The following is a 24,639-nucleotide window of genomic DNA, read 5'->3' on the forward strand; positions in this document are numbered from 1 at the left end:
TGGAAAATACAACCCTCGTCACTGTTCTTATGGCCTAGGATAAATTGCTACACTTTCCCTCCTGAAGATTTTACAATGTCATATGCATGCTGAACATTGTTTTTTTTTTTTAAAAAAAAAGATTGCATTCAGTCACTGAATTAAATCCCAAGCTTTCCAATATTTCATAAGCAGGAGCAATACCTGGGCAATGTAGTAGTGGTCCCCAGTGCCAAAGCAGGTTCAGCAGTTGCTCTTAATTTTGGCAAATGCTAAACAAATTACAAACCTAAACACCTGATGGGCAGGCCTAATCATGGTATGCCACAGTAAAGAAATTAATCTTCATCTTGGATTTAGATGTTGAGACTTCTAGCGAATCTCCTATACGAGCAGTCAGATTGTTCCATAACTTTGAGGCCCTGAAGCTAAAAGCCCAGCTTTCCACTGTTGTGGTATTTATCCTTGGATGTCTGACTTAGAAGACCAGCAGCTTGATATTTTTATGGACAGTATTGCTGCTTATGCTGTAGTAGTAAACAGGGCCCAAGCCATTTAAAGCTTTTATATGTTAGAAGAAGAATTTTGAAGTTCGCTACATTACATTAACTGGAAGCCAGTTTAAAGTATAGCAGTTCTGTGGTTATCCTTCCTTGTTTTAATAATGGTCTTTACAGAGGCATCTTAAATTAACTGAAGGGTACAAGTAGTACAACTTGAGCTGCCTGTGAATAATGCATTACAATAGTCAGCTCAACTAGAACCAATGTAAGATTAATATCTGTGTTCTCAATAGTTGGCAAACTTTTTCTATATTTTTTTTAAGCTGGGAAAATGTTAGGGGAAAGTTTTGAGATAGTGCTGTAATGTGTTTTTTAAAACCAGAGTGATGGCAAAGATAATGGCTATTAGTTTGGTAGACTAGTGTTTTATCCTACTGATTTAAAGGAAACTGATGCATCCTTTCAAACGTTTGAGATTTCTGTATTCAAAGACAAGTTATCACTCGACCCGTCTTTAACTTGTTGACACAGTTGATTAATTAGGGATACAACAGAAGAAATGACATATGGTCTTTAAAAAATGATATAGCTAAGCCCCATTTGTAACTGTACGCAGTACACACGGTCTGGGATTTTAAGACCATCCACATTATAACATAAATTTGTTTTGCAGGTGACTTTATGAATCTTGTAATATCATTGGTTGTGTCTGCTTACTCATGTTTTAGTTTCAGCTTTGTTGACTCACAAGATTCAGAAGAGCATAAAGAGTGTGCTGTAGCAGTCAGTCTAATAGCCATACTTAAAATGGGATCAAAATGGATCTGTCATTTGAAACCATTTAATTTATTTTTAATGAAGATGAATCTACACAAATATTTTTTTTTATTCAATATACCGACCACTCCATTAAAAAAGCTTAAATTAGTAATCAATTACAAAAGACCCCAGTATTCTGAAAAATGTTTAAAGTCATAATGGGGGCTAACTAACCAAGCAGTACAGATCACAACTTCATTAACCAATATGTATGCTTTGTATATAAAATCTGTGAAATTTGTAATTGATTACTACTATAATTTTTGAAAATGGTTAAAAGCTCTTCACATTTTTGCTTTTTGGACGAACCACTCGCCTTATTAAAAAAAATCCAGCAAAGTAGCAGTGTGTTCATGATTTTACACAGGGAACACTCAGATAACAATACAGAAAGTGTGAGAATGCATTATGTTCTGTGTGATGTGATTATGGGGGTCTGGACGATCTTTTGGTCTTGGATCCCCACAAATTTATTTTCTCCAACATCCTGTCAACTGGAGTTTTTATTTTTCTGTACTTACTGGCCATCTGACTATAGTGTAATTAGGCTGGATGTTAAAATTCTCTACTGTTATAAATAAATGTTGTTTAGTTTTTACTTTCTTTTTGTAACTATATTAAAATTGTAAGGCACTTTGAACTACTTTTCATGTATGAAAAAACACTATATAAATAAATGTTGTTGGTTAAAGGGTGCAAAGGACAATGTTTCCCCCAAGGAGGCATAAGGCAAGGGAAACCTTCAGAACCCAGTGAGAACCACAGTGCTTTGTGAGAGCACCCATGCATGTCCGTAAAAGACAACATGAGGTGTTTGTGGTGTGAAACCTTGACATCTTATAAAGTTTGAACAAAAGAATCTCAAGATTGACAGGTGATGAAAAAAAGCCAGAAATGCTGTCTTGAAAAAATTAGACAGCAGATGAAACAAATTCATGTCAAATGTATACCAGCCCCCAACCCACAAGAAAAAAAAACTATAAAGAAATAAAAAAAATGAGAGCAGATGATGAGTCAAATAGTTGGCAGCACACGGCCCCTAACTGGGGACACCACAGAGGACTGGCTGATGTAGATTAATTTACCCACCCCTAGAATCCAGTGTTATTTACTTAGCTTTTTGCTGGGCTTCTGTTCCTTTTGTAGCTTTGAATATGTGAAGTGCTTTGAGCATGAGAGAGGACCTATAAAAATAAAATGTACTGCTAATGAGCATGGCTGTGACATCAGTTTAAAATACTTTATATGATTGCTCTACATAATCTTTAGAAACTTTATTTTGATTTGTGTGACATTTTCGCAATGCCATTTCACGGTCTGTTTCCAGTTGCCACTGTTTTTTTTTTTTTTTTTGTTTTTTTTTTGTGAATGCTGCAACACACTTTTTATAGCAATGATGGCAGCATGGTATACTAAATGTCCAAACTTCACAAAGGAATGCATGACAATACAAAAGCATTTACTGACAAAGAAGCTTTCGTTTGTGGGCTGTTTTCAGCTTGTTGTTTTGGCTTTCACAATCTGGGTTTTCAAGTACTAGTTAACAATAACATTTATTTCTATAGTACATATAAGATATGTAGTTCAAAGTGCTCTACAAGAAGTTGAGGAAAAAATCAATTAAAAAGGATAATACATAATAATTAAATATAACTGAACTCGCATAATGCAGATAAACAAAGACCAGTAACAGTTACTTTTACTGAACTTTGCTTTTATGTTTTCATGTTTTTGTTTTGCCTACAATGTAAAAGTGATTTTCATTCAAATACTAACATTTGGAAGAACCAATAAGGAAATCATATCTATAAATAATTATTCTGCTGCCTTGATCCTTGTCCTTCTTGCTGTGTGAGTGTTGATACTCCTGCTGAGTTTAATCAGTTATTTTAGATCTCTTTGACTCCAGGAGATACAAATCCAAGTACAAAAATAATTTAAATGATGTAACAAAGATTGGACCGAACAATTCATAATTGATTGCTGGTTAATATCTAGTGTAATGTAAGAATATTTCATAAATGCTCTATTGAACAATCTACTCTTACTAATTACAAGGTTTTATATACACAAATTCGACAATCTACAAGTCTCCGACTTAAAGTTTAAAGCCAAACAATATCTACATACTTCTTTCATATCACCTATGTCCATATATTCAATCTCTTTTCGCTTTTACCTTATCATCAATATTGCATTGAATTTTGATTCCGTGTTTGGAATTACATCGTGACAATGCAATGTATAACTGCCCGTGACTGAATATCGTTTCTTTCTCTGTACATGAACTGTGTCTGTCAATAGCATTCACACAAATGAGAAATGATTGAACCATGTACGTGGTTGTAAATGTTTTAGATGTGGGCAGGACTTTTCCAAATCTCTTTGCATAAAGTGTTGTCTCGCGGAGCTTGAAATTTTCTCTTGCGGGATTTCACTTTCTCCAAACAACAAATCTTTTAATTCTCGCGGATATGACTCTTCATTGGGAAGAAACACTACATTTCCCTGATGGCAACACGAATTAGACGATCTACAAGTGTCCGACTTAAAGTTTAAATCCCAACAATACATTTGATCTCTTTTTGCTGTTCCGTTATTTCAATGAGTAATAATTTCCGCTTGTTTGCGCTAATGCGATCTTTACTATTGTTTTTTTGAGACTTTTGAATTTTCATACTTCCATTATCTCTAACCTGCTCTGCAGGTGTATCGCGCCAACGTTTTTGAATTCTTTACGACGTTCTACTTTGTCATATACTCTTTGTCTTTTATTTCCAGCCCCGGGCGTGGTTAAATCTCTTGGCACAATGTCTCGTCTCGCAGGACGTGAAAGTGTCTCTGAGAAAGTCACGTCTCTTCTCTCTTCCCAAGATTTTTTTATTGTAAAATAAATATATATAAATTCATTTATTTAAAGCTAATGAAGCTAATTAAAGATGCATCCACTGAAAATTTCATAAAACATTATTACCTGTTCATATTTGGACAGATGATCAAAGCATGTTGCAGATTTGGCAATAACTGAGATTTTATGAAATACTGGCATATAAAACTAGCCATTAAAAACAGAAAAGGAAATTTCAGGATTAGAAAAATGAAACTTAAATGGAAGTCTCATATATTGTTCAGCTGTATTTGAGTGAGCATTTTTCTAACAAAAATTAATGCCATTACAAATTCAAGTTAGATGGCATCTGTGAAGCAGATATTAGAACACAGAAAAATTCCATTTTTTTCATCTAGAGAAGAGAAATCGAATGCAATGAATGGAAAATTATATGGCCATAGAACTTTTTTTTTTAATTTGATATATTATTCATACTTAATGAGTTTTGGCATTTATTCTTCATATGGTATATTCAATGCCCATACACTCCACTCTTTTATTCAAACCTCACAATACTGAACTCTGAAATAAACTATACATAAAATACTTAGATTACAAATATTCAACACAAGTCAAAATCTGAACTGTGTGAGCTAAAACTGAATAAGCAGCCAGCTCTTTTAGGACCTACAGTAAACTTTGCCTTTTGGGAGTATAACCTTCTCAAACAAATTATATAACTCAAGAGTGCTAGGTGTTTATTTAAACCAAATCTCTTTCAAATGTCACCTAAATGCTTAAACAAGCTGTAGTTTTATCTGTTAAATTATTTGATAATTACAGTAGTATCTTTTATGTAATATTAGTCCAAACTGCTAAATATTGATTGAAGCATTAACTTTTTTGCTGATCTAAATTTTTATCTTTGGGTTAATATCTTCATAATGTGCAAAAGTAACTGTTTATTAGTCCAGGGTAATTAGGATCAGAATAGACAATCAGCTTGAGAAAGAAAAGCACTTCGAGATTACTCAGGTAATTATTATTAAATCTGTGGGCCCTTTAAAGTGTTGTATATGCTGCACATCGAAGAGGGAAGAAGAAGAACAGGAGAGAAACAAAGTTTTTCAACTCATAAATCAATTATGTGGGAAAATCTGGGAAAAAGACTCATATTTTAAAAAATATATTTTTTAAATGGTATAATAATATTTGTTGGTGAAGCAATTGTTGTAATAAAAATGGCCAGCTCTATAACAGTTTTGAATTTCTGAACAAAATAGCATACTGCTTATCACAAAAGAATGTACAACTGTTTTTAAATTATTTCAACTGACCTTTTTAAAGTTTTGAAGGGGAATCTGCACATAGAAATGGATGAAGAAAATACAATTAAATACTTTAATATGGCTCTAGCATTAATAATATATGTGATAATCTTAATACGAAAATGTGTATGGGAGTTCTGTCCCATATGCAAAAATCTTTCAGAATTCCTTATAACGATATATGGGAATTTTACCTAGAAATTACCAATAAAATAAAGCAAAAATATCCTTAAAAATTGTTCATTGAATATACACAGTAAATAAAATGATTGCTGGATTTAGGAAAGATGTTGATCAGAAGCATGGGTTGTGTGATACTGAGAAAGAAGTTAAGTTTTTTTATTATTTTGTTTATACTCTTCAAATATTTTTATTTAGAAAAAAATGTGAAGGTAAAATTATTAGAAAGTATTTCTATATTACACACCTACAACAGCTACAGACAGACATGTTTGTTTAATTTTGCTTCGTTTAATTAATTATACGTGAGAAATTTCAGATTTAAATAAAAATGGCGAAATAAGAAACCATTTATTTTGATATTTAAGTTAGAAATAGATATTTAGTGTTTACTTAATAATGAAATACGTGTTAATTCCATGAATTATGTCTTATGTATACATACCTGTATATATCCCTGACTTTGTAAAATACTTGAAAACGTTTTTCATTTCTATGTTTATTTGTTTTCATTATTGTTACTACTGTGATAATAATGATGAAATAGAAATGCATCCAAAATAAGCGCCCTGCTTCCTGATTGGATGGTATACTTTTCTCGCCCGGTGTTATGTGGGATACTGGAAGACGTTTACCGCGCGTTGTTTTATGGGGTGTTGGAGGAGTTGTTGCGCGCGGTGTCTTGTGGGAAGACGGAAGGTAGGCCGTGGTGGTATTTGAAGCGCAATAAACGGGGAGAACCATAAGTAAGATTTACAATTTATTTTTCTAATCACGTATTTTCTTTATCAAATGTATACGTTTGTATCAGTATTGACTCTGACTTTGATTCGCGATTTTTGTAGTTGTAGTTAAGCCTGTTCTGGTAACTGTAACGTCTTCTGCAATTTATCCCATTCTCAGACTCGCCGTATGTAATTCAGGACTCGGGGGGTCCAGTTGAGCATTCCGATTGCCGTGGGTGCATGGCAGGAAACAGATACGTTCAAATAGGTAAAGCTATTTTTAATGTGAATATGTAGTTAAATCCATTTTACCTGAAAAGTTTAGTATTGTAACTTAAATTAACCACTTTAAATAAGATGTAGGAGTCGATAGATGGTATCAAGAGTGCTTTGGTAATTTTGTTTCTAGAGGTTCTATTTTCTGAATTAATTCAGTTTTGAAAAGTCTACCTTTTTACTCTTCATTTCAATGCCTCTTGTGTTTTAAGATGCTTATTTACTTATTTAAGCACATTACTCGTCTTCTAACAATATTGGTAATGGTCTTTATGGCAAAATGATTTTTTTTTTAATTCGAAATGTATTATTGCGCCTCACATTACTACAAATCTGACAATAAATTAAGCATTGATGCCCAGTATATACAAGTATTGTCCTTAAAACATTCATCAACTTCTGGTGCAATTCCTCTACATATGCCCGTAAATTGTCTATGTCTAAGACCGTGTATAATGAAGATTAGGTATGTTATAATATCTGACAGACCTGCAACATTGTGGTGTAGTCGTTAGTCATAGTCACATCCTGAGATTGAACTCTCCACCTGATTATAGCCTGTGTTTCAAAGGGCTTTGCTCACCGGAGATGCTACATATTAGGCAGATTTAAGTAATAAGTCGTCATTTAATGTATCATGGTAGACTTGATTATGAATATATCTGTAGTTTAATATTACAATATAAGCACGCAATACAATATATGAAATATACATATCTGCAGCTTTTGTAGGCTGTTAGATTGTCAAGTATTTGCTGTCCTGTTGAGCAGCTTTCCTGGGTGTACTGGCAAGATTTCATATTGGAGTCTTTTTTTACATTTTTCGGTTCTGTCCAAAATTTAGGTATTCTAAGGTGGCAAGTGCAAGGTGTGACTTGTTTTAGCTGTCTGGTTGTTTATCAAAGAAATCCATGAAGTAACTGGTACTGCTATTGAGTGGAATTATCAAACAGTTCAGATTTTTATTTGTTTGGTTAGCCAGCAGGCATACCACCTGCACTTCAGAATAGGTAACCCACCTGAAACTAAGCATGTTTGGGCCCGGCCAATACTTGGATTGGGGACCAACCAAGTAAGCTTGGGTTGCTGGTGGAAGAGGTGCTTGTGAAACCATAAGGGCTGCTGACCCTGTGGTCTCTGTATGGATCCCAATAGTCCAATGCAGTGACAGGGACACTGTCCTTCGGAAGTGACTTAAAACCGAGATTTTCACTCTCTGTGGTCATACATGATACCTGGACTTCTTTCGAACAGAGTAGGGTGTACCCCAATATACTGACTAAATTGCCCACTATGGCCTGGTCATTCTGCCCCCCCCTATTCATACATTGTCAGGAGATAGTTAGGCAATCACAATCTCTTCATCATCTAATGTGTGATGAGCGTGCTGTTGCATAAATGGGCACCATTGCATCATCCAAATGGATGCTGCACATTGGTGGTGTGGGCAGCACTGTGGCACAGTGGTAGCACTGCTGCCTCGCTGTTAGGAGACCTGGGTTTGCTTCCCATGTCCTCCCTGCGTGGCATTTGCATGTTCACCCCGTGTCTGCGTGGGTTTCCTCCCACGGTCCAAAGACATACAGGTTAGGTGCATTGGCCATCCTAAATTGTCCCTGATATATGGATGTGTGTCTGCGGAGAACTGGTGTCCTGCCCAGGGTTTGTTTCCTGCCTTGTGCCCTGTGTTGGCTGGGATTGGCTCCAGCAGACCCCCGTGACCCTGTGTTAGGATATAGCGAGTTGGACAATGACTGACTGACTGACATTGGTGGTGTTTGAAGGGGCTCCCCATTGTCTATGTAAAGCGGTTTGAGTAGCTAGAAAAGTGCTATATAAATGTAATTGTTATGATTATTAGATTTTTTTGATTTTCTCACCTCTCCTAATGAAAACTTTTTGGTTTGTTAGTATTTTCCATTTGGAATAGGAATGCAAGCTTGTTTTATAGATGGCCACATTGTTTATTATACATTAATAGCATTACCAGATACTTAAAACTGGATATTTTTGGGTCCATATGACACTTAACATTTACATGCTCCTGCAAAACATTTTACTAGATTCTAATTGGACATTTCACAATTTAGACATTAATGATGCCACATACTACATCCACCTCAAATGTATTTTACTTATTTGTAATTGGATATTCATGAGTCATACATTGTCAATATTTTTGTTATTGTTAATCAGACAGACACCAGCCACTCGCACTGAAACCCTGCTAAATAACTCACTTGCAGGCATCACATACCAATACCCGTAAAAAAAGATCATGCAGTTATATTTTATGGGTTATTTCTTGGTACATTCTATCTTAACACATTTTCAGCCAGAACGAGTTAGGTGCTAAACATGCTGTAGCTGCTCTAATTTATTAATTTTTTTTTTTTAGGGTTTCATCATGACAACTGCAGCCAGACCTACTTTTGAACCTGCAAGAGGTGGACGAGGAAAGGGAGAAGGAGATTTAAGTGCTCTGTCTAAGCAGTATTCCAGTAGGGACCTGCCGTCTCACACAAGAATCAAATACCGGTATGTCTGAGTGATCTAGATAGATAGATAGATAGATACTTTATTAATCCCAATGGGAAATTCACATTCTTCAGCAGCAGCATACTGATACAATAAATAATATTAAATTAAAGAATGATAATAATGCAGGTGAAAAAACAGACAATAACTATGTATAATGTTAAATATTAACGTTTACCCCCCCTGGTGGAATTAAAGAGTCGCATAGTTTGGGGGAGGAACAATCTCCTCAATCTGTCTGTGGAGCAGGACAGTGACAGCAGTCTGTCACTGAAGCTGCTCTTCTGTCTGGAGATGACATTATTTAGTGGATGCAGTGGATTCTCCATAATTGATAGGAGCCTGCTGAGCGCCTTTCGCTCTGCCACAGATGTTAAACTGTCCAGCTCCATGCCAACAATAGAGCCTGCCTTCCTCACCAGTTTGTCCAGGCGTGAGGCGTCTTTCCTCTTAATGCTGCCTCCCCAGCACACCACTGTGTAGAAGAGGGCGCTCGCCATAACCGTCTGATAGAACATCTGCAGCATCTTATTGCAGATGTTGAAGGAAGCCAGCCTTCTAAGGAAGTATAACCGGCTTTGTCCTTTCTTGCACAGCGCATCAGTATTGGCAGTCCAGTCTAATTTATCATCCAGCTGCACTCCCAGATATTTATAGGTCTGCACCATCTGCACACAGTCACCTTTGATGATCACTGGGTCTATGAGGGGTCTGGGCCTCCTAAAATCCACCACCAGCTCCTTGGTTTTGCTGGTGTTCAGGTGTAGGTGGTTTGAGTCGGATCATTTAACAAAGTCATTGATTAGGTCCCTATACTCCTCCTCCAGCCCATTCCTGATACAGCCCACGATAGCAGTGTCATCAGCGAACTTTTGCACATGGCAGGACTCCGAGTTGTATTGGAAGTCCGATGTATATAGGCTGAACAGGACCGGAGAAAGTACAGTCCCTTGTGGCGCTCCTGTGTTGCTGACCACAATGTCAGACGTGCAGTTCCCAAGACGCACATACTGAGGTCTGTCTTTAAGATAGTCCACGATCCATGCCACTAGGTATGAATCTAATCCCATCTCTGTCAGCTTGTCCCTAAGGAGCAGAGGTTGGATTGTGTTGAAGGCGCTAGAGAAGTCTAGAAACATAATTCTTACAGCACCACTGCCTCTGTCCAAGTGAGAGAGGGATCTAGCACTGATTGTGAAAATTTTGGGCAGACATAAGAAGGGAATGCTGTTAATGTGTTACCTGTTACAGCATTCACAGAGACTAGGTCAGCATGTGCTCAAGAGAAAACATTGTTTTTGGTTGAATGTAGGAAGTTTCCTACAAGGCTTTCCTACAAGCAAGCCTTGCTACTGAGCTGCTAAGAGGTGAAACTGTGCCTCCAGTCCAAAATGTGGATGTCATTGTGAACCCATCACCAAGAAAAAATAATTAAAACAAGTTACTGTATGTGAATATATTCTTAGCAAAGCAGACATGTAGTACCATCCTTTGTATCTTGTCAGTGCAGAGACTTGGATGAAAAGAAGGAAGAGCAGCTATAAAAGAGCAGTTTAAGTTGTGGGAGTTTGATATTTTCAAAATAACTACCAAACTGAACATTGTACCCTTACTGCTAGTATAAAATAACAATGGATGTCTTAAGATTCCTATTTCTAATTTTTGGAAAAATGCTTCTACAGTGATATCCTTCAAATCAAATAGTTTAAAAACAAAACTCCCTGGGTATGACGTCCTCAGTATGATGTTAATCTGCATCCAGCCCTGCAAGCAGGTCTTCCAACTTACAGGGAAAACTTGGAGGTTGGTGGGAGGATTGGCACACCATCCACTGTTTTTAAAAAAAAAAAAAAAAACAACAAAAAAAAAAAACCTCACACTGTTCCAGTGTGGTGATGAGGTGTCCCCCGCAGCACTCTGGTCCCAATCCAGACGGTTCGTCATGAGGTGGGTGTAGCAACACATACTCCCAACCTTACCCCTGTCTTCTACACTTGTACTGTAAGTTAGTATATTTCATTCATTAACTTACCTCACTGTTGGACTGTTTCTCTGCCCACATTATTTTTGGCTACTCTGTTTACAAATTTGGAGAAAGAACCTGGAGAGATGTTTGCTTCTTGCTGCAACTTTTCCAAAATCTCTCCAAATATATGTCTCATATTTGAAAATAAAATTAAATGATCGCTACTCCCTCAATGGTCAGTCAATATTGCATGCATTCAAAATAATGATATGCTTTGGTCTGCCTGCTTTTGGAAATTCATGGAGATATTCTATAATATTTATTTTTGGCATGAATATTACAAGAAGTCCAACATAATACATGCAAGCAATGAAATCCTTACTAATGTTTTACTTCAGCCCATAGATTTTAAGTGAGGGAAAACCTACTGCCACATGCAGAAAACTAAACAATAGTATGATATGGTTTCTTTAATACAGTAATTAATACATCTAATTAATTGGGGTGGTTGTTCTCCAGAGATCCTAATCTCTTTGCAGACTTGACAGTTAAAATCATTTTTAATTTTTTTTTTTTTTTTTTTGCATGATTAATTCAGTTTAATCTGAGCCAGAATTGGATTATGGGGGAATATAAAAAGTAATGGGCCCAATGTATCATTTGTGCATAAGAACTTATATGCAAATGTCAGAATTTTTCTTTTTTTTCCCATTACAAACTATTCTGATCTACATAAATTTTATAATTTTTGTGTGCCCTTCTCACACATCCTATACCTAAAAAGGAAAAATAGAACAGTAAAGAGGACATTTCTTGCATTGCTCCTGGAAGCTGATATCTTCTCTTTAGAAGATATTTAATGATAAAGTAAGATTCATCATTTAAAAAAAAAAAAAAGTCTTGCATAAAAATATTAGACATTCTCTCAGCTGCTTATATGTGCACTTTAAAGCACCTTCCCATAATGTGTTTGAATATGTTAATAATAGGAGCTAAATAAACAACTACCAGTTGTGTTGTAACTTGACCTTCTTGACCATGCATTGTAGAAAGTGGCTTCAGAAAATTAGTAAATTAATGAGTGGGCAAAGAATTATTGTATGTGATAGCTGAATTGCATATATTTTAAATTTTAAACATGTGTTTGTTACTTAGACAACCTACCCAAGATGCCCCAGAGGAAATTCGCAACCGTGACTTCCGCAGAGAGCTGGAAGAAAGGGAGAGAGTGGCAGTACGTGAGAAAACCAGGGATCGGCCAGCTCGGGGTAAATCTACTTCCCATCAGTCACATGTCTGATGTATATTGTGGATATATCTTTTATGTTAGCATGTCAGATGCACTCAGTGACCACCTTTTTTGTTCACCCATCTATCACCTTTTCCTCAAAACAGCCTGACTGCTTCAAGGCATGAATTCAGCTGCATACTAGAAGCAAACTTTTAGGATTTTGGTCCATATTGGCTTTGTCCTGTTCTGCAGATTTTCCGGTCACACATACCGCACACCTCTGTTTCATACCATCCTAGTGCTCTTCAACCGTGCTGGCTCTCAAAATGTGGTCTGCAATCTTGAATTAAGTAGTCCACAAGGTGACAGTTAATATATTTGATTTAAGTGATGTTTACATGCTTAGGTCAATTAATACTGTATATTCCCACTTACATAGACAACTCCGGAATTCTTGGCATCCGTCATGAAAATAAGATGAACTACACATGCAATAAGTGATATTTTGGACTTAAACAATCATCTTTTATTTTAAAACTTTTATTTCAAAGTAAAATAATTTATTCAGTAGCATATTGTTTTTCTTTATCAAAAAACATACATTTGAAAAATATTAACTACTCCAGTATTAATATTTAGTGAAGCCTCCCAGGCAAAAATAACAGCACTGTAATTTAACTGGGTTGGAGAACACTGGTAGAAATATCTAGGACAACTGCTCCATGTGGTACATTTCCAAATCAACCCCCACCCATGAGAAGGAGAGTTAGGGTAACAGAGTAAAACTTTAATAGTAGTAACAATAAGTAAATAAATAAATGAATAAATAAAAATAAACAGAATTACAAAAAAGAAAGGGAAGAGAATTCGCTTCCTCAATTTAAATTTTTATTCTAAAACGTTATTGATTAGATCCTGCCAAGTTTTGAAAAAGGTTTGTACAGATCCATCCATCCATTTTCCAACCCGCTGAATCCGAACACAGGGTCACAGGGGTCTGCTGGAGCCAATCCCAGCCAACATAGGGCACAAGGCAGGAAACAATCCCGGGCAGGGTGCCAACCCACCGCAGGACACACACAAACACACCAAACACACACTAAGGCCAATTTAGAATTGCCAGTCCACCTAACCTGCATGTCTTTGGACTGTGGGAGGAAACCGGAGCGCCCAGACATGGGGAGAGCATGCAAACTCCACGCAGGGAGGACCTGGGAAGCGAACCCAGGTCTCCTAACTGCGAGGCAGCAGCGCTACCACTGCGCCACCATGCCACCTGGGTTTGTACAGATCCTCCAGTAAAATAATGGATCATAAAAAGGGGCTTCTTTCATTGAACTCTTCCAGAAAGCTTTCCATCATAGAGGTAACTTCTAAAAGTTAAATTAGAAATATTCTAGCATCAAAATTCAGCAAGACCATACAGCTGTGATATTTGGGTTTTTCTTTGCCTAAATTACAATCATTCAAACTGTTTGGAAAGTATGCTGATGTGCTATCTTTCCTGCAGATTTTGCAAACTTTTTATTATGGCCCTGATTGTGCTTAATGTTATTTTCAACTGCCTATTATTTTATAATACCTATTGTATAATTTTAATCATATCTGCGTTAAAAATACTCAATCTTAGTATTTTTTCATATAAATACCTGAAATAAAATATGTGCTGATTGTAACGTGAAGTGTTTGCTTTGATGTGAACCTTGAATATAGTTGTTCCATCTTACCTTTTTCTTTGGAAAAGCAGTCCTTTGTCTGAAACACTTTGAAAATCCCTGCTTCATTGGACACCCTACCTTTTTACCATAGCAGATCAGTTTAAATACCTAGGGGTAAATATCACAAGTAAACATAAAGCTCTTTATCAACAAAATTTTGCCGTCTGTATGGAAAAAATTAAGACTTGCATAGATGGTCAACCCTTCATCTCACTCTAGCCGGAAGAATTAACGTTGTTAAGATGAATATCCTTCCTAAACTTCTTTTTTTTTTTTTATTTCAAAACATTCCAGTATATATGAATAAATCGTTTTTTAAGCAATTAGATTCAACTATAACCTCATTTATTTGGAACTCAAAACACTCACGTATCCGAAGAGCGACCCTACAAAGACTTCAGGCAGAAGGTGGCATGGCTTTACGTAATTTTCAGTTTTATTACTGGGCAGCAAACATACAACCCATAAAAACCTGGACACAAATAAATGAACATACACAGGCTTGGCCTGCAATAGAAGTAAAATCCTGTAGTACTACTTTATACTCCTTGCTCTGCGCTCCAATGAATGTAAGTTATCGCAAATATACTAATAACCCAATTGTGCTTTACTCACTAAGAATATGGAACCAATTTAGAAAGCAATTTAAGATGGAAAATCTTATCTGTGGCACCCCTGCAGGAGAACCACCTCTTTCATCCGTCGCAAACATATCCAGTTTTTAATACCTGGAAAAGATTTGGGATTAAATTGCTCAGAGATCTTTACAGTGGGGCAAAAAAGTATTTAGTCAGCCACCAATTGTGCAAGTTCTCCCACTTAAAAATATAAGAGAGGCCTGTAATTTTCATCATAGGTATACCTCAACTATGAGAGGCAAAATGAGAAAAAAAATCCAGAAAATCACATTGTCTGATTTTAAAGAATTTATTTGCAAATTATGGTGGAAAATAAGTATTTGGTCACCTACAAACAAGCAAGATTTCTGGCTCTCACAGACCTGTAACATTGTCTGTAAGAGGCTCCTCTGTCCTCCACTCATTACCTGTATTAATGGCACCTGTTTGAACTTGTTATCAATATAAAAGACACCTGTCCACAACCTCAAACAGTCACACTCCAAACTCCACTATGGCCAAGACCAAAGAGCTGTCAAAGGACACCAGAAACAAAATTGTACATCTGCACCAGGCTGGGAAGACTGAATCTGCAATAGGTAAGCAGCTTGGTGTGAAGAAATCAACTGTGGGAGCATTATTAGAAAATGGAAGACATACAAGACCACTGATAATCTCCCTCGATCTGGGGCTCCATGCAAGATCTCACCCCGTAGGGTCAAAATAATCACAAGAACGGTGAGCAAAAATCCCAGAACCACAAGGGGGGACCTAGTGAATGACCTGCAGAGAGCTGGGACCCAAGTAACAAAGGCTACCATCAGTAACACACTACGCCACAAGGGACTGAAATCCTGCAGTGCCAGACGTGTCCCCCTGCTTAAGCCAGTACATGTGCAGGCCCGTCTGAAGTTTGCTAGAGAGCATTTGGATGATCCAGAAGAGGATTGGGAGAATGTCATATGGTCTGAAAACAAAATAGAACCTTTTGGTAAAAACTCTACTCGTCGTGTTTGGAGGAGAAAGAATGCTGAGTTGCATCCAAAGAACACCATACCTACTGTAAAGCATGGGGGTGGAAACATCATGCTTTGGGGCTGTTTTTCTGCAAAGGGACCAGGACGACTGATCCATGTAAAGGAAAGAATGAATGGGGCCATGTATTGTCAGATTTTGAGTGAAAACCTCCTTCCATCAGTAAGGGCATTGAAGATGAAACGTGGCTGGGTCTTTCAGCATGACAATGATCCCAAACACACCGCCCGGGTAACAAAGGAGTGACTTCGTAAGAAGCATTTCAAGGTCCTGGAGTGGCCTAGCCAAACTCCAGGGGCCTCATGCATAACGCCGTGTGTAGAACTCGTACTATAATATGGCGTAAGCACAAAAGCAGGAATGTGCGTACGCACAGAAAAATCCAGATGCAGGAATTTGTACGTACGCAAACTTCCACGTTCTTCCGCTACATAAATTCCGATCAGCGTGAAAAGTAATGCACGTGCACGTGCCTTCTGTCCCGCCCCAGCTCCTCCCAGAATTACGCATCTTTGAATATGCAAATCAATATAAATAGCCCTTAAGCTCAGCCTTCTATGAAAAGAGGATGGGAAAAGCACGGGGGAAAATATAAGAATTTCAGCGAATACCACATGGAGGCAAAGGAAAAACGTACTATTTGTTGGTTTAAACAGTGGTATAATCAACAAAATGAAGTTGATCAAGTGACAGAGTGTCACAGAGAAACAGAGACCGAGAAACTCAAGCTCAAGTTCACAAAGTCGCACAGTGCCCGAAATAAAAAATAAATCACATATCAAAGTCGCCGTGAAAAGGCAAGTCGTAGCCCATAGACACAAAAAATAGGCACACAGTGGGGAAAAAATGTCAACTTTAATCTCGAAATTTCCACTTTAATCACGTAGTTTATTTTGCCATTAAAGTAGAACATCATAAACTTCATCTTAAAATCGTTTAATTTACTAGTTTCTCAAATCTCATTGTAACTAAAGTAGCACATTAAATGCTTTGTTCTGTATTTAATCTTCTCTGTGCTCTGTGTGTGAATCACTACCTGCTTCTTAAACGGGCTTTCTTTTTCTCCGACAGGACACAGAATCCATTACATTCGTGATATTACAGCTCTCTGAATAATTAAAATACTGAGATGTATACGTGATATCTTTTTCATGATGATAGGAGTTAAAGCACGTTATTAAACATGGGAACACGGTGGCGCAGTGCTTGTTCATGTCTCATGCAAGAGGCTTACTGCGCCATGCGCAACCTTCGATGAAATAATTTATTGCAGCAGTACTGTCTTTTTCAAACGTACTAACCTGCAATTCCTGTCCTTACTTTTCTTTCTCCAAGTACCCAATCGCCACACAATCAGCTCTGTAATAGACGTGAAGCCATCTGTAAGCTTAGAATGCCGATTCTTCAAAACCTTTAAGGAACATTGAAATATCTTCGTAGTACATGTTTAATTCTATCCGTCTATCCTTCCAGTGTCGCGTCAGCACGAGGAAGAATACAACGCAATGCAGGAACAATCCATGAACTAGCTAGTGCTGCGGCACCGTGTCCTCACATGTTTAATTATTAACAATACAGATTATTTAAATGAAGTTAAAGTTTTATCTGTATAATATAATCAACATATTTTGCTGCATTTCATCTTAAAAATGACATCGTCATCATATGTAAATACGCGCTTTATAAAGTGATGCAGGTTGTGCAATATTATAACTGTATTCCAAGTTTACAGTGAGGTGATTGTACTTATAAGTACAAACAGTTCTACAAGGAGCACTTGATGGACTGATTTAGTGCTTTATAGTTCTTGGAATGAAACTTTTTCTAAACCGCGAAGTCCATACAGGGAAGTCGCTGAAACGTTTTGCTGTGGCTGAGTCAGCATCTGCTTCATGCTGTATACCGATAATTCTCTTTCCGATCAGCTGTGGTGCAGTGAGAGTAATATGGAAAAAGATGATCTGCTGTGGCAACCCTTAACGGGAGCAGCTGAAAGAAAAAGATGCATTGAGAGTAACAACGCTAAAGCAGTTATGGTATTTGGAATACTACCGCTATTCCCTGGACCATTATATTGCTGCAAGTTAATTACAATCGGATGCATTACACTAATAAACAATATGCAGTTAGTTTCAGTGTATTTATAAAGCCGCGTCAGGAATGTGGGTCTAAGAAAGAAAAGGTAACCACACAGGAACAGTAGCACTGCTTTGACGCTGGGTGCCACCAGTCTGCAAAACCGAGTGGAGAAATTGCGTACGCCAGGGCATGAGGTACCGTGGAAAAGTGTGTGGCTTTACGCCAAGTTTAGGTTTTATACATCGTGATTTGAGCGTGGAAACGTTCGTACGCAACATTTCTGTGCGTACGCACCATTTATACATGAGGCCCCAGATCTCAACCCCATAGAAAATCTTTGGAGGCAGTTGAAAGTCCGTGTTGCCCAGCGACCACCCCAAAACATCACTGCTCTAGAGGAGATCTGCATGGAGGAATGGGCCAAAATACCAGCAACAGTGTGAAAACCTTGTGAAGACTTACAGAAAACGTTTGACCTCTGTCATTGCCAACAAAGGGTATATAACAAAGTATTGAGATGAACTTTTGTTATTGACCAAATACTTTTTTTTCCACCATAATTTGCAAATAAATTCTTCAAAAATCAGACAATGTGATTTTCTGGATTTTTTTTCTCATTTTGTCTCTCATAGTTGAGGTATATCTATGATGAAAATTACAGGCCTCTCTCATCTTTTTAAGTGGGAAAACATGCACAATTGGTGGCTGACTAAATACTTTTTTGCCCAACTGTATATAGACATCTTTGCATCCTTTGAACAATTACATTCCAAGTTCAACCTCCCAGCTACACATTTCTTTCACTATCTTCAAATTGGAAACTTTGTTAAACAGAAACTACCAGATTTTCCTCATCTCATACCCTCCACCATGCTGGAAAAAATACTGCTCAATTTCGTGGAATTAGACACCATTTCCGCATTATATAAAATTTTATTAGAGTCCCTTCCTTTCAAAGATCCAAGAGGACAGTGGGAAAAAGATCTCTTAATTAATATATCAGAAAAGGAGTGGAAGGTAGCATGGCAGAGAATTCACTCGAGCTCCATATGCGCAAAGCATAGAATTATTCAACTAAAAATTGTATATCGCGGTCATCTGTCTCGCTTAAAACTGTCCAAAATGTTTCCAGGGCAAGATCCAACCTGCGAACGCTGCAACCAAGCTCCTGCCTCATTGGGTCACATGTTTTGGGCATGCACCAAATTAACTTCATTTTGGACCAGAATTTTTAAGTGCCTTTCAGACAGCCTTGGTATCACAGTCCCTCCTAACCCATTAACAGCTGGGTTCGGTGTTCTTCCAGACGGACTTGAAGTCGAAAAGGACAAGCAAACTGTGATTGCATTCACTACACTTTTGGCACGCAGACTTATTTTGTTAAATTGGAAGAATCCTAACTCTCCTCTGATAAGTCAGTGGGAAACCGATGTTTTATATTATTTGAAATTGGAAAAAATCTAATTCTCAGTTAGAGGATCTGTACAGAATTTTTTCAAAACCTGGCAGGATGTAATCAATAATATTTTAGAATAAGAAGAAATAATTATTTCCACACTTCTTTCCCTTCTCCATTTTTTATTTATACATATATATATATATATATATATATATATTCACGGCATTCGTAGTCTGTGTCACAGTCTGATTGTATGGGTGGTTACCTACCAGGTAACGCTTGTGGTTGGCCAGCAATCTGCTAACATCCGCCACGGTGCCCTCAGTTTGTGAGGAGCAGATCATTGAATGGTTGAAATAGTTTACTGTCATATATATATATATATATATATAAAATATTCCTTTCTTTTTTGTTTATTTTTGCCCTATTAAAAAGCCCTAAGAAATTCTCCTTTGGCCATGCTCTCCTTCTCAAGGGTGGGGTTTGATTTGTCTTCAATTCTTTTTTGTATAAATTGATCTATTTGTATGGAATGATTACAATAAAATTAATTAAAAAAAAATCCCTGCTCTAGTAGATTGATGGAGTCCCCTTCATTTTGTGAGGCCAGCTTGAGATGATAAATGATTTGTGGTGGTGTTCATTATTCTAATGTAACTGTTCAATCAAATAAAGTGTGAACTGCAGTAGAGTTTAAAACATTCCCATTACTATCATCAGCCTGCTGGAAACACTGCATCTGGCACAGTCATGTCAGGGTCAAAGTCTCTTTGATCACGTGTTTTGTCCAGTCATGTGTGGTTGAATGACTAAAGTTACAACTACATAAATACATGTTTGGACTGGTAGGCTCTTTTTGTTAAAAAGGTGATCCTAATAAAGTGGCTACTGTGTGTGTTGTGGAAGAAATGGTGGTTTCACATTGTGAATGTTGAATTTCTGCACATTTGGTATCTTAATTTTGTATTCACACAATTCTAACTAAAAAAAACTGCCAAGCTGGCATCATGCTGTTTGCTTTAGGCAGCTAACGACCTTTTTGTTGTTTTAGAGCACACAACATCTTCTTCCTCTTCTTCCTCCAAAAGACCTAGACTAGACCAAATTCCTGCAGCCAACCTAGATGCTGATGACCCTCTAACAGATGTAAGTCTAATCATTACTTTTTTTGCTAATCTGAACCTGACATGCAGAGGTCTGAAGTACACAGAAACCATTATATGCATAAAACCTTAAGCAGTTCAGGATACATGGTGTTGGAAGTGAACGTTGTCCTTGCACTTGTTACATCTCAGATGATTAATGTTGCTGTTTGACAGATTTAAAGCTTAATTTGCTATGACGGAGAACATTTACATGTTGTGTAAAACACTTCCCTATAGGGGCCTGAGTTGCCTCGAAAGCTTGCATATTGTAATCTTTTTAGTTAGCCAATAAAAGGTGTCATTTTGCTTGGCTTTTCTCTACATGCAATAGTAGTGAAAACACAGGTTCTTGGTTTATTTTAGGATGATGAGGAAGATGAAGACTCTGATGACAGTGATGATGACACTGCTGCTTTGTTGGCTGAACTGGAAAAGATCAAAAAAGAAAGAGCAGAAGAGCAGGAACGCAAAGTAAGTGGAATGGAACATATGGAAACTTGCGGAGCTGACATCTGCAGTTTTACCAAGCTAATAAGGATCAAAAGGCAGATATACTTGGTATTGTGGGTTTGTTGCTTACCCTGTTAAATACGTTTGGACCCTGCTTTGTCAGGTTGAGCCTATTGTTTCCCAGTCCTTCATGGGTCACTTGGGTAGTTTTTCATTTATTTCTGGTGATACCACATGTTAGCTTTAAAAGAGTGGAATACTGTTTTTGCAGTTAAAGCCAATGTAGAGAATAAGAGCGTGAAATTGCATCTTAATGCAGTTAACACTGCCAAACACCTGAAAGCCACACTGGATAAAAATATACTAGTAGAGCACCACGTTTGAACCATTACATCTGCAGAAGGAATTACAAAGAGCTTTTAGACTAAATTAAAAAAAAAAAAATAAATAATAGTAATTTCAGGGCTGTAGTTAGTGTTTTTTGGTAGAAAATTGAAAAGAAGTCCAGTAGTTTTTCATAGGACACGTATTCCTCCCACCCAGACATGAAAAAGGTCTAAGGGTTTAGTTAGTCTGTTGAATGTGTGGTCCTGTTGACCTCATTTATCAACATTCTTGAACTCTTGGCCTTTCAACAAATGATGATAATTCAATGAAGAGTATTTACCAGTTGAATGAGAAAGACCTTTGCCCTCTTCTTTGAACTTGCCTAAATGACTGGTGTTAACATCTATCAATATGTACATGTTTACATGTGGTAATTTCATTGGGAATTCAGTCTAGACATGCCCTTCAGAATTCGTCATTCGTGATGAAAGTATTGATTGTCAGTTTATAATGTTGTATTTTACTTGCAAGGTAAAACTGAAGAGTTAAAGCTTGGGGAGGTGAGAGTGTGGGGTACCCCACACTATGTGAAGATAATACAATACAATAAATTTATTGTACTTGGGTTACTCCAGATAGGAGATAAAATGAGTAAAATTGACACCCTGATCAAAATATTTTATATTACTTATATGTAGTATACAGTATATACATATATATGTATATGGGAAATCGAGTCGGCACAGCAGGTTTTGCAGTTCCTTAGCAAACCATATGGTGGCAGCAAAAACAGTAAAGAACTGTTTTGCTTTTAAGGATCCATCCATTTAATGCACCTACGGAATTATACCAAGCATGTTTGGGTCAAGTTGGGCCAGAGAGTAATTTTAAAAAGATGTATCTAGTTGATAGCGCTCCGCCTCACCCACCAACTCCAGGTGCTTCCCCCAAAGAGAGGGTTGACACTCTGTTCCATGAGTCAGTTTGTGTGTCTGGGTCCCACTTTGCCAAGGCCTCTGTCTTCAACCGCCATCCAGGTCACATCGCACCAGGCCCCTATTCCTCCTGTAAGTGGTGGGCCTAGAGGAGTAGTACCACATTCATGGAAGCATTTTGAGGTCTTGTCTTGTAACACAGGGGTCGCCAACTCCGGTCCTAGAGGACCACCTTGACTGCAGTGCATATCCCAGCAACATGGGATTCAAGGAAAGACCCAGCCCTGTTTTATGTCCATACTGGTGCACTTATTATGCTGAAAAGAAGCAAGCATGTGAAATAATAACATTCTGCAGTGTTAACGCAGTCAGTTGACTACATTCTCATTAAAACCCCATTCAAGAGCTGTGGACCTCATTCTCCCTCTTCTCTTAGGTGTCAAGAAGTCATAAACTGAAGTTCAGCTTTCTGTGTATTTTACATGTAATACTTCTATAATTTAATTCAGTTTTCAGAAGTTTGGGTTGTACCAGTCTATTTCAGTAAAGTGAATTATTCTGTGATTTACCACATATTTTTTTAAAAATAAAAAAAGTAGGTGGCACATGTCTAAGATGAGACTTGAAACGTTAATCATTAATAGAAGTGTTTTTTGAGTAGCTGATATTTCCACACTGAAATGCTACTGCTGGTAGAAGGTGTAGCTAAAGTGAGGAAAGTAGATTGGGTGGTTCAAGTGATCTTGTTGAGTTGAATTGAAGCTGAGGTAGTCAATCTCTTTTCTAGAGGTGTTCACTTGATGGAGTATTGTGACGTTTGTAACAACCTTGTCAAATACTGTCACCAGAATATGCAGTGACTTTATCTCTCTTGTTGCCTCTAGAGTGTACATTTTATGTATATGAGGGATTAATAAAGTATCTAATAAACAACATAGGCATAAGGACTGCATTTCTTTAAGTAAAATACAAACATGATATACATTGGGAGCTGGCCTGGCACTGAAACCGGAAAATGGCAAGTTTTTCTGACTAGGTATTCTACCCTATAGCAGTGGCATGCAGTGCAGAATCGAGTAGTAGCCTTGAAATAGGAAAGACCTCACTAAAATGATTTACTTGAAGAAACTGGATAGCAGGTAATTATGAAATACCATTTAACAAAACCCAGTACATGCGTGTTTGATAATTGGCTGTGGAGTGATTGAGATGACAGTGGTGCAGACAAACCAAAGGGGGCAGCAGCATCTCAGTGCATGCCTCAGTGTTGCTGTGATGCACCCTGCACTTCTGAATGCTAAAAGTAAAACGGGTGTTAAACAGTTCAGTTAATTGAGGGTTTGTGCATACTTATGTTAACTCAGAAGCCAGAGACGAGTAGTCTGGGTATTTAAGAAGGTAGGAAGCCCAGGATTGGGAGTATTTATTGATGCAGGAGTATTGTACATCCTTTTGGATGTCAGATAAAACAAGCTTAATGACAGACCTTGAAATGGTGACTATTTGCAGCAACGTGAGCAGAAAGCTGAAGAGGAGCGAATTCGCATGGAGAACATCCTTAGTGGTAATCCACTTCTGAATCTTGCTGGCCAGCAGCAGCAGCAGCAGCTCATTCAGGCACAAAGCACTTTCTCTGTGAAACGAAGGTAAGTCTCCTCCGTTTTCCTCCATCTGTTCTTGTGGATTCACTTTCCTCATAATAAGAGTATAAATTTCAGTGTCTAGTAGCAAGTCATTATCCTTCTGATAGCAAACATCTGCTAAACCACTTCATAACTGGAATAATGAAAGTAGGGCATGAGATGATTAATATTCATGTTTTGAACATTGCCTCTGTCTTGGCAGGTGGGATGATGATGTTGTGTTTAAGAACTGTGCCAAGGGCGTGGAGGAGTCCAAAAAGGAGAAAAGATTTGTGAATGACACCTTACGATCTGAATTTCACAAGAAGTTTATGGAGAAATACATCAAGTAATGGGATGTGGTTGCCTCAGAGACTGAATATTAAGCCAAGAGGAATGTTGTGCACCCCCACGATAAACCATTTTCCTGTGGTACTTGGTTAGTGTACCAAGTCTTTGTACAGCAAATACAAGACTTCTGGTGCCAAGTCACAGCTGGACACACGTGAACTTTTTTTTTTTTTTTTTAATGAGTTCCACAAATGTGTGAATACAAAAGTAGAGGGAAGTACTGTGAATGGTGGGCTGGGTAAGGCTAGGGGGAGATCTGTAATTATGTTGTACATTGCGGGTATTGTATTAAATGTCAATGGACTTTTGCTGTTCTGGATCTTATTTTGGTGTAGATATGTGTCTGGGAGACTGACTGTTGATGGGTAGAACTGGGTAATGTGACCTGCGGCTTTTATAGCTTGCAATGAGTTGTTACTTCCCGAAGCACAGCTGGCTTCTGCAGCGGATGTGAGCCTCTGCCTTGACTTGCCTGCTGTTTGTCTGAGGTGTGCTGGAATGTTGCTGACGAGTGTTGAAACTTGACGTGTTGGGGCCTGTTTGATGCACTTAGCTTGGGCCGCAGCAGTATAGAGATGGAGTTTTT

At 37.6% G+C, this 24,639-nt stretch overlaps 1 protein-coding gene across 2 annotated transcripts; it reads left to right on the forward strand.

The window, feature by feature from the left end:
• The first annotated feature begins 6,278 nt into the window (after window positions 1-6,278).
• On the forward strand, window positions 6,279-24,361 carry cwc15 (CWC15 spliceosome associated protein homolog). Of its 2 annotated transcripts, XM_028800514.2 has the most exons (8): window positions 6,309-6,385; window positions 6,543-6,632; window positions 9,039-9,178; window positions 12,300-12,412; window positions 20,275-20,369; window positions 20,732-20,839; window positions 23,590-23,726; window positions 23,926-24,361. In XM_028800514.2, the coding sequence occupies exons 3-8, from the start codon at window positions 9,048-9,050 to the stop codon at window positions 24,053-24,055; spliced, it is 714 nt and encodes a 237-aa protein (XP_028656347.1). In that variant the 5' UTR covers window positions 6,309-6,385; window positions 6,543-6,632; window positions 9,039-9,047; the 3' UTR covers window positions 24,056-24,361. The 2 variants fall into 2 exon arrangements, with proteins under 2 accessions (XP_028656346.1, XP_028656347.1); XM_028800513.2 differs by lacking the exon at window positions 6,543-6,632 and having other exon boundaries at window positions 6,279-6,385.
• The last annotated feature ends 278 nt before the right edge of the window (window positions 24,362-24,639 follow it).

The sequence above is a fragment of the Erpetoichthys calabaricus genome, chromosome 4 (assembly GCF_900747795.2).
Source record: "Erpetoichthys calabaricus chromosome 4, fErpCal1.3, whole genome shotgun sequence".
Classification (NCBI taxonomy): Eukaryota; Metazoa; Chordata; class Cladistia; order Polypteriformes; family Polypteridae; genus Erpetoichthys; species Erpetoichthys calabaricus.

What these genes read in the sequence shown, in the direction of transcription:
- cwc15 (XM_028800513.2), top strand. Translation starts at nt 9,048, where the DNA reads ATGACAACTGCAGCCAGACCTACTTTTGAACCTGCAAGAGGTGGACGA. An exon ending in CTGATGACCCTCTAACAGAT is followed by an intron (nt 20,370 to 20,731) that starts GTAAGTCTAATC and finishes GGTTTATTTTAG; the next exon opens with GATGATGAGGAAGATGAAGA. An exon ending in CAGAAGAGCAGGAACGCAAA is followed by an intron (nt 20,840 to 23,589) that starts GTAAGTGGAATG and finishes GACTATTTGCAG; the next exon opens with CAACGTGAGCAGAAAGCTGA.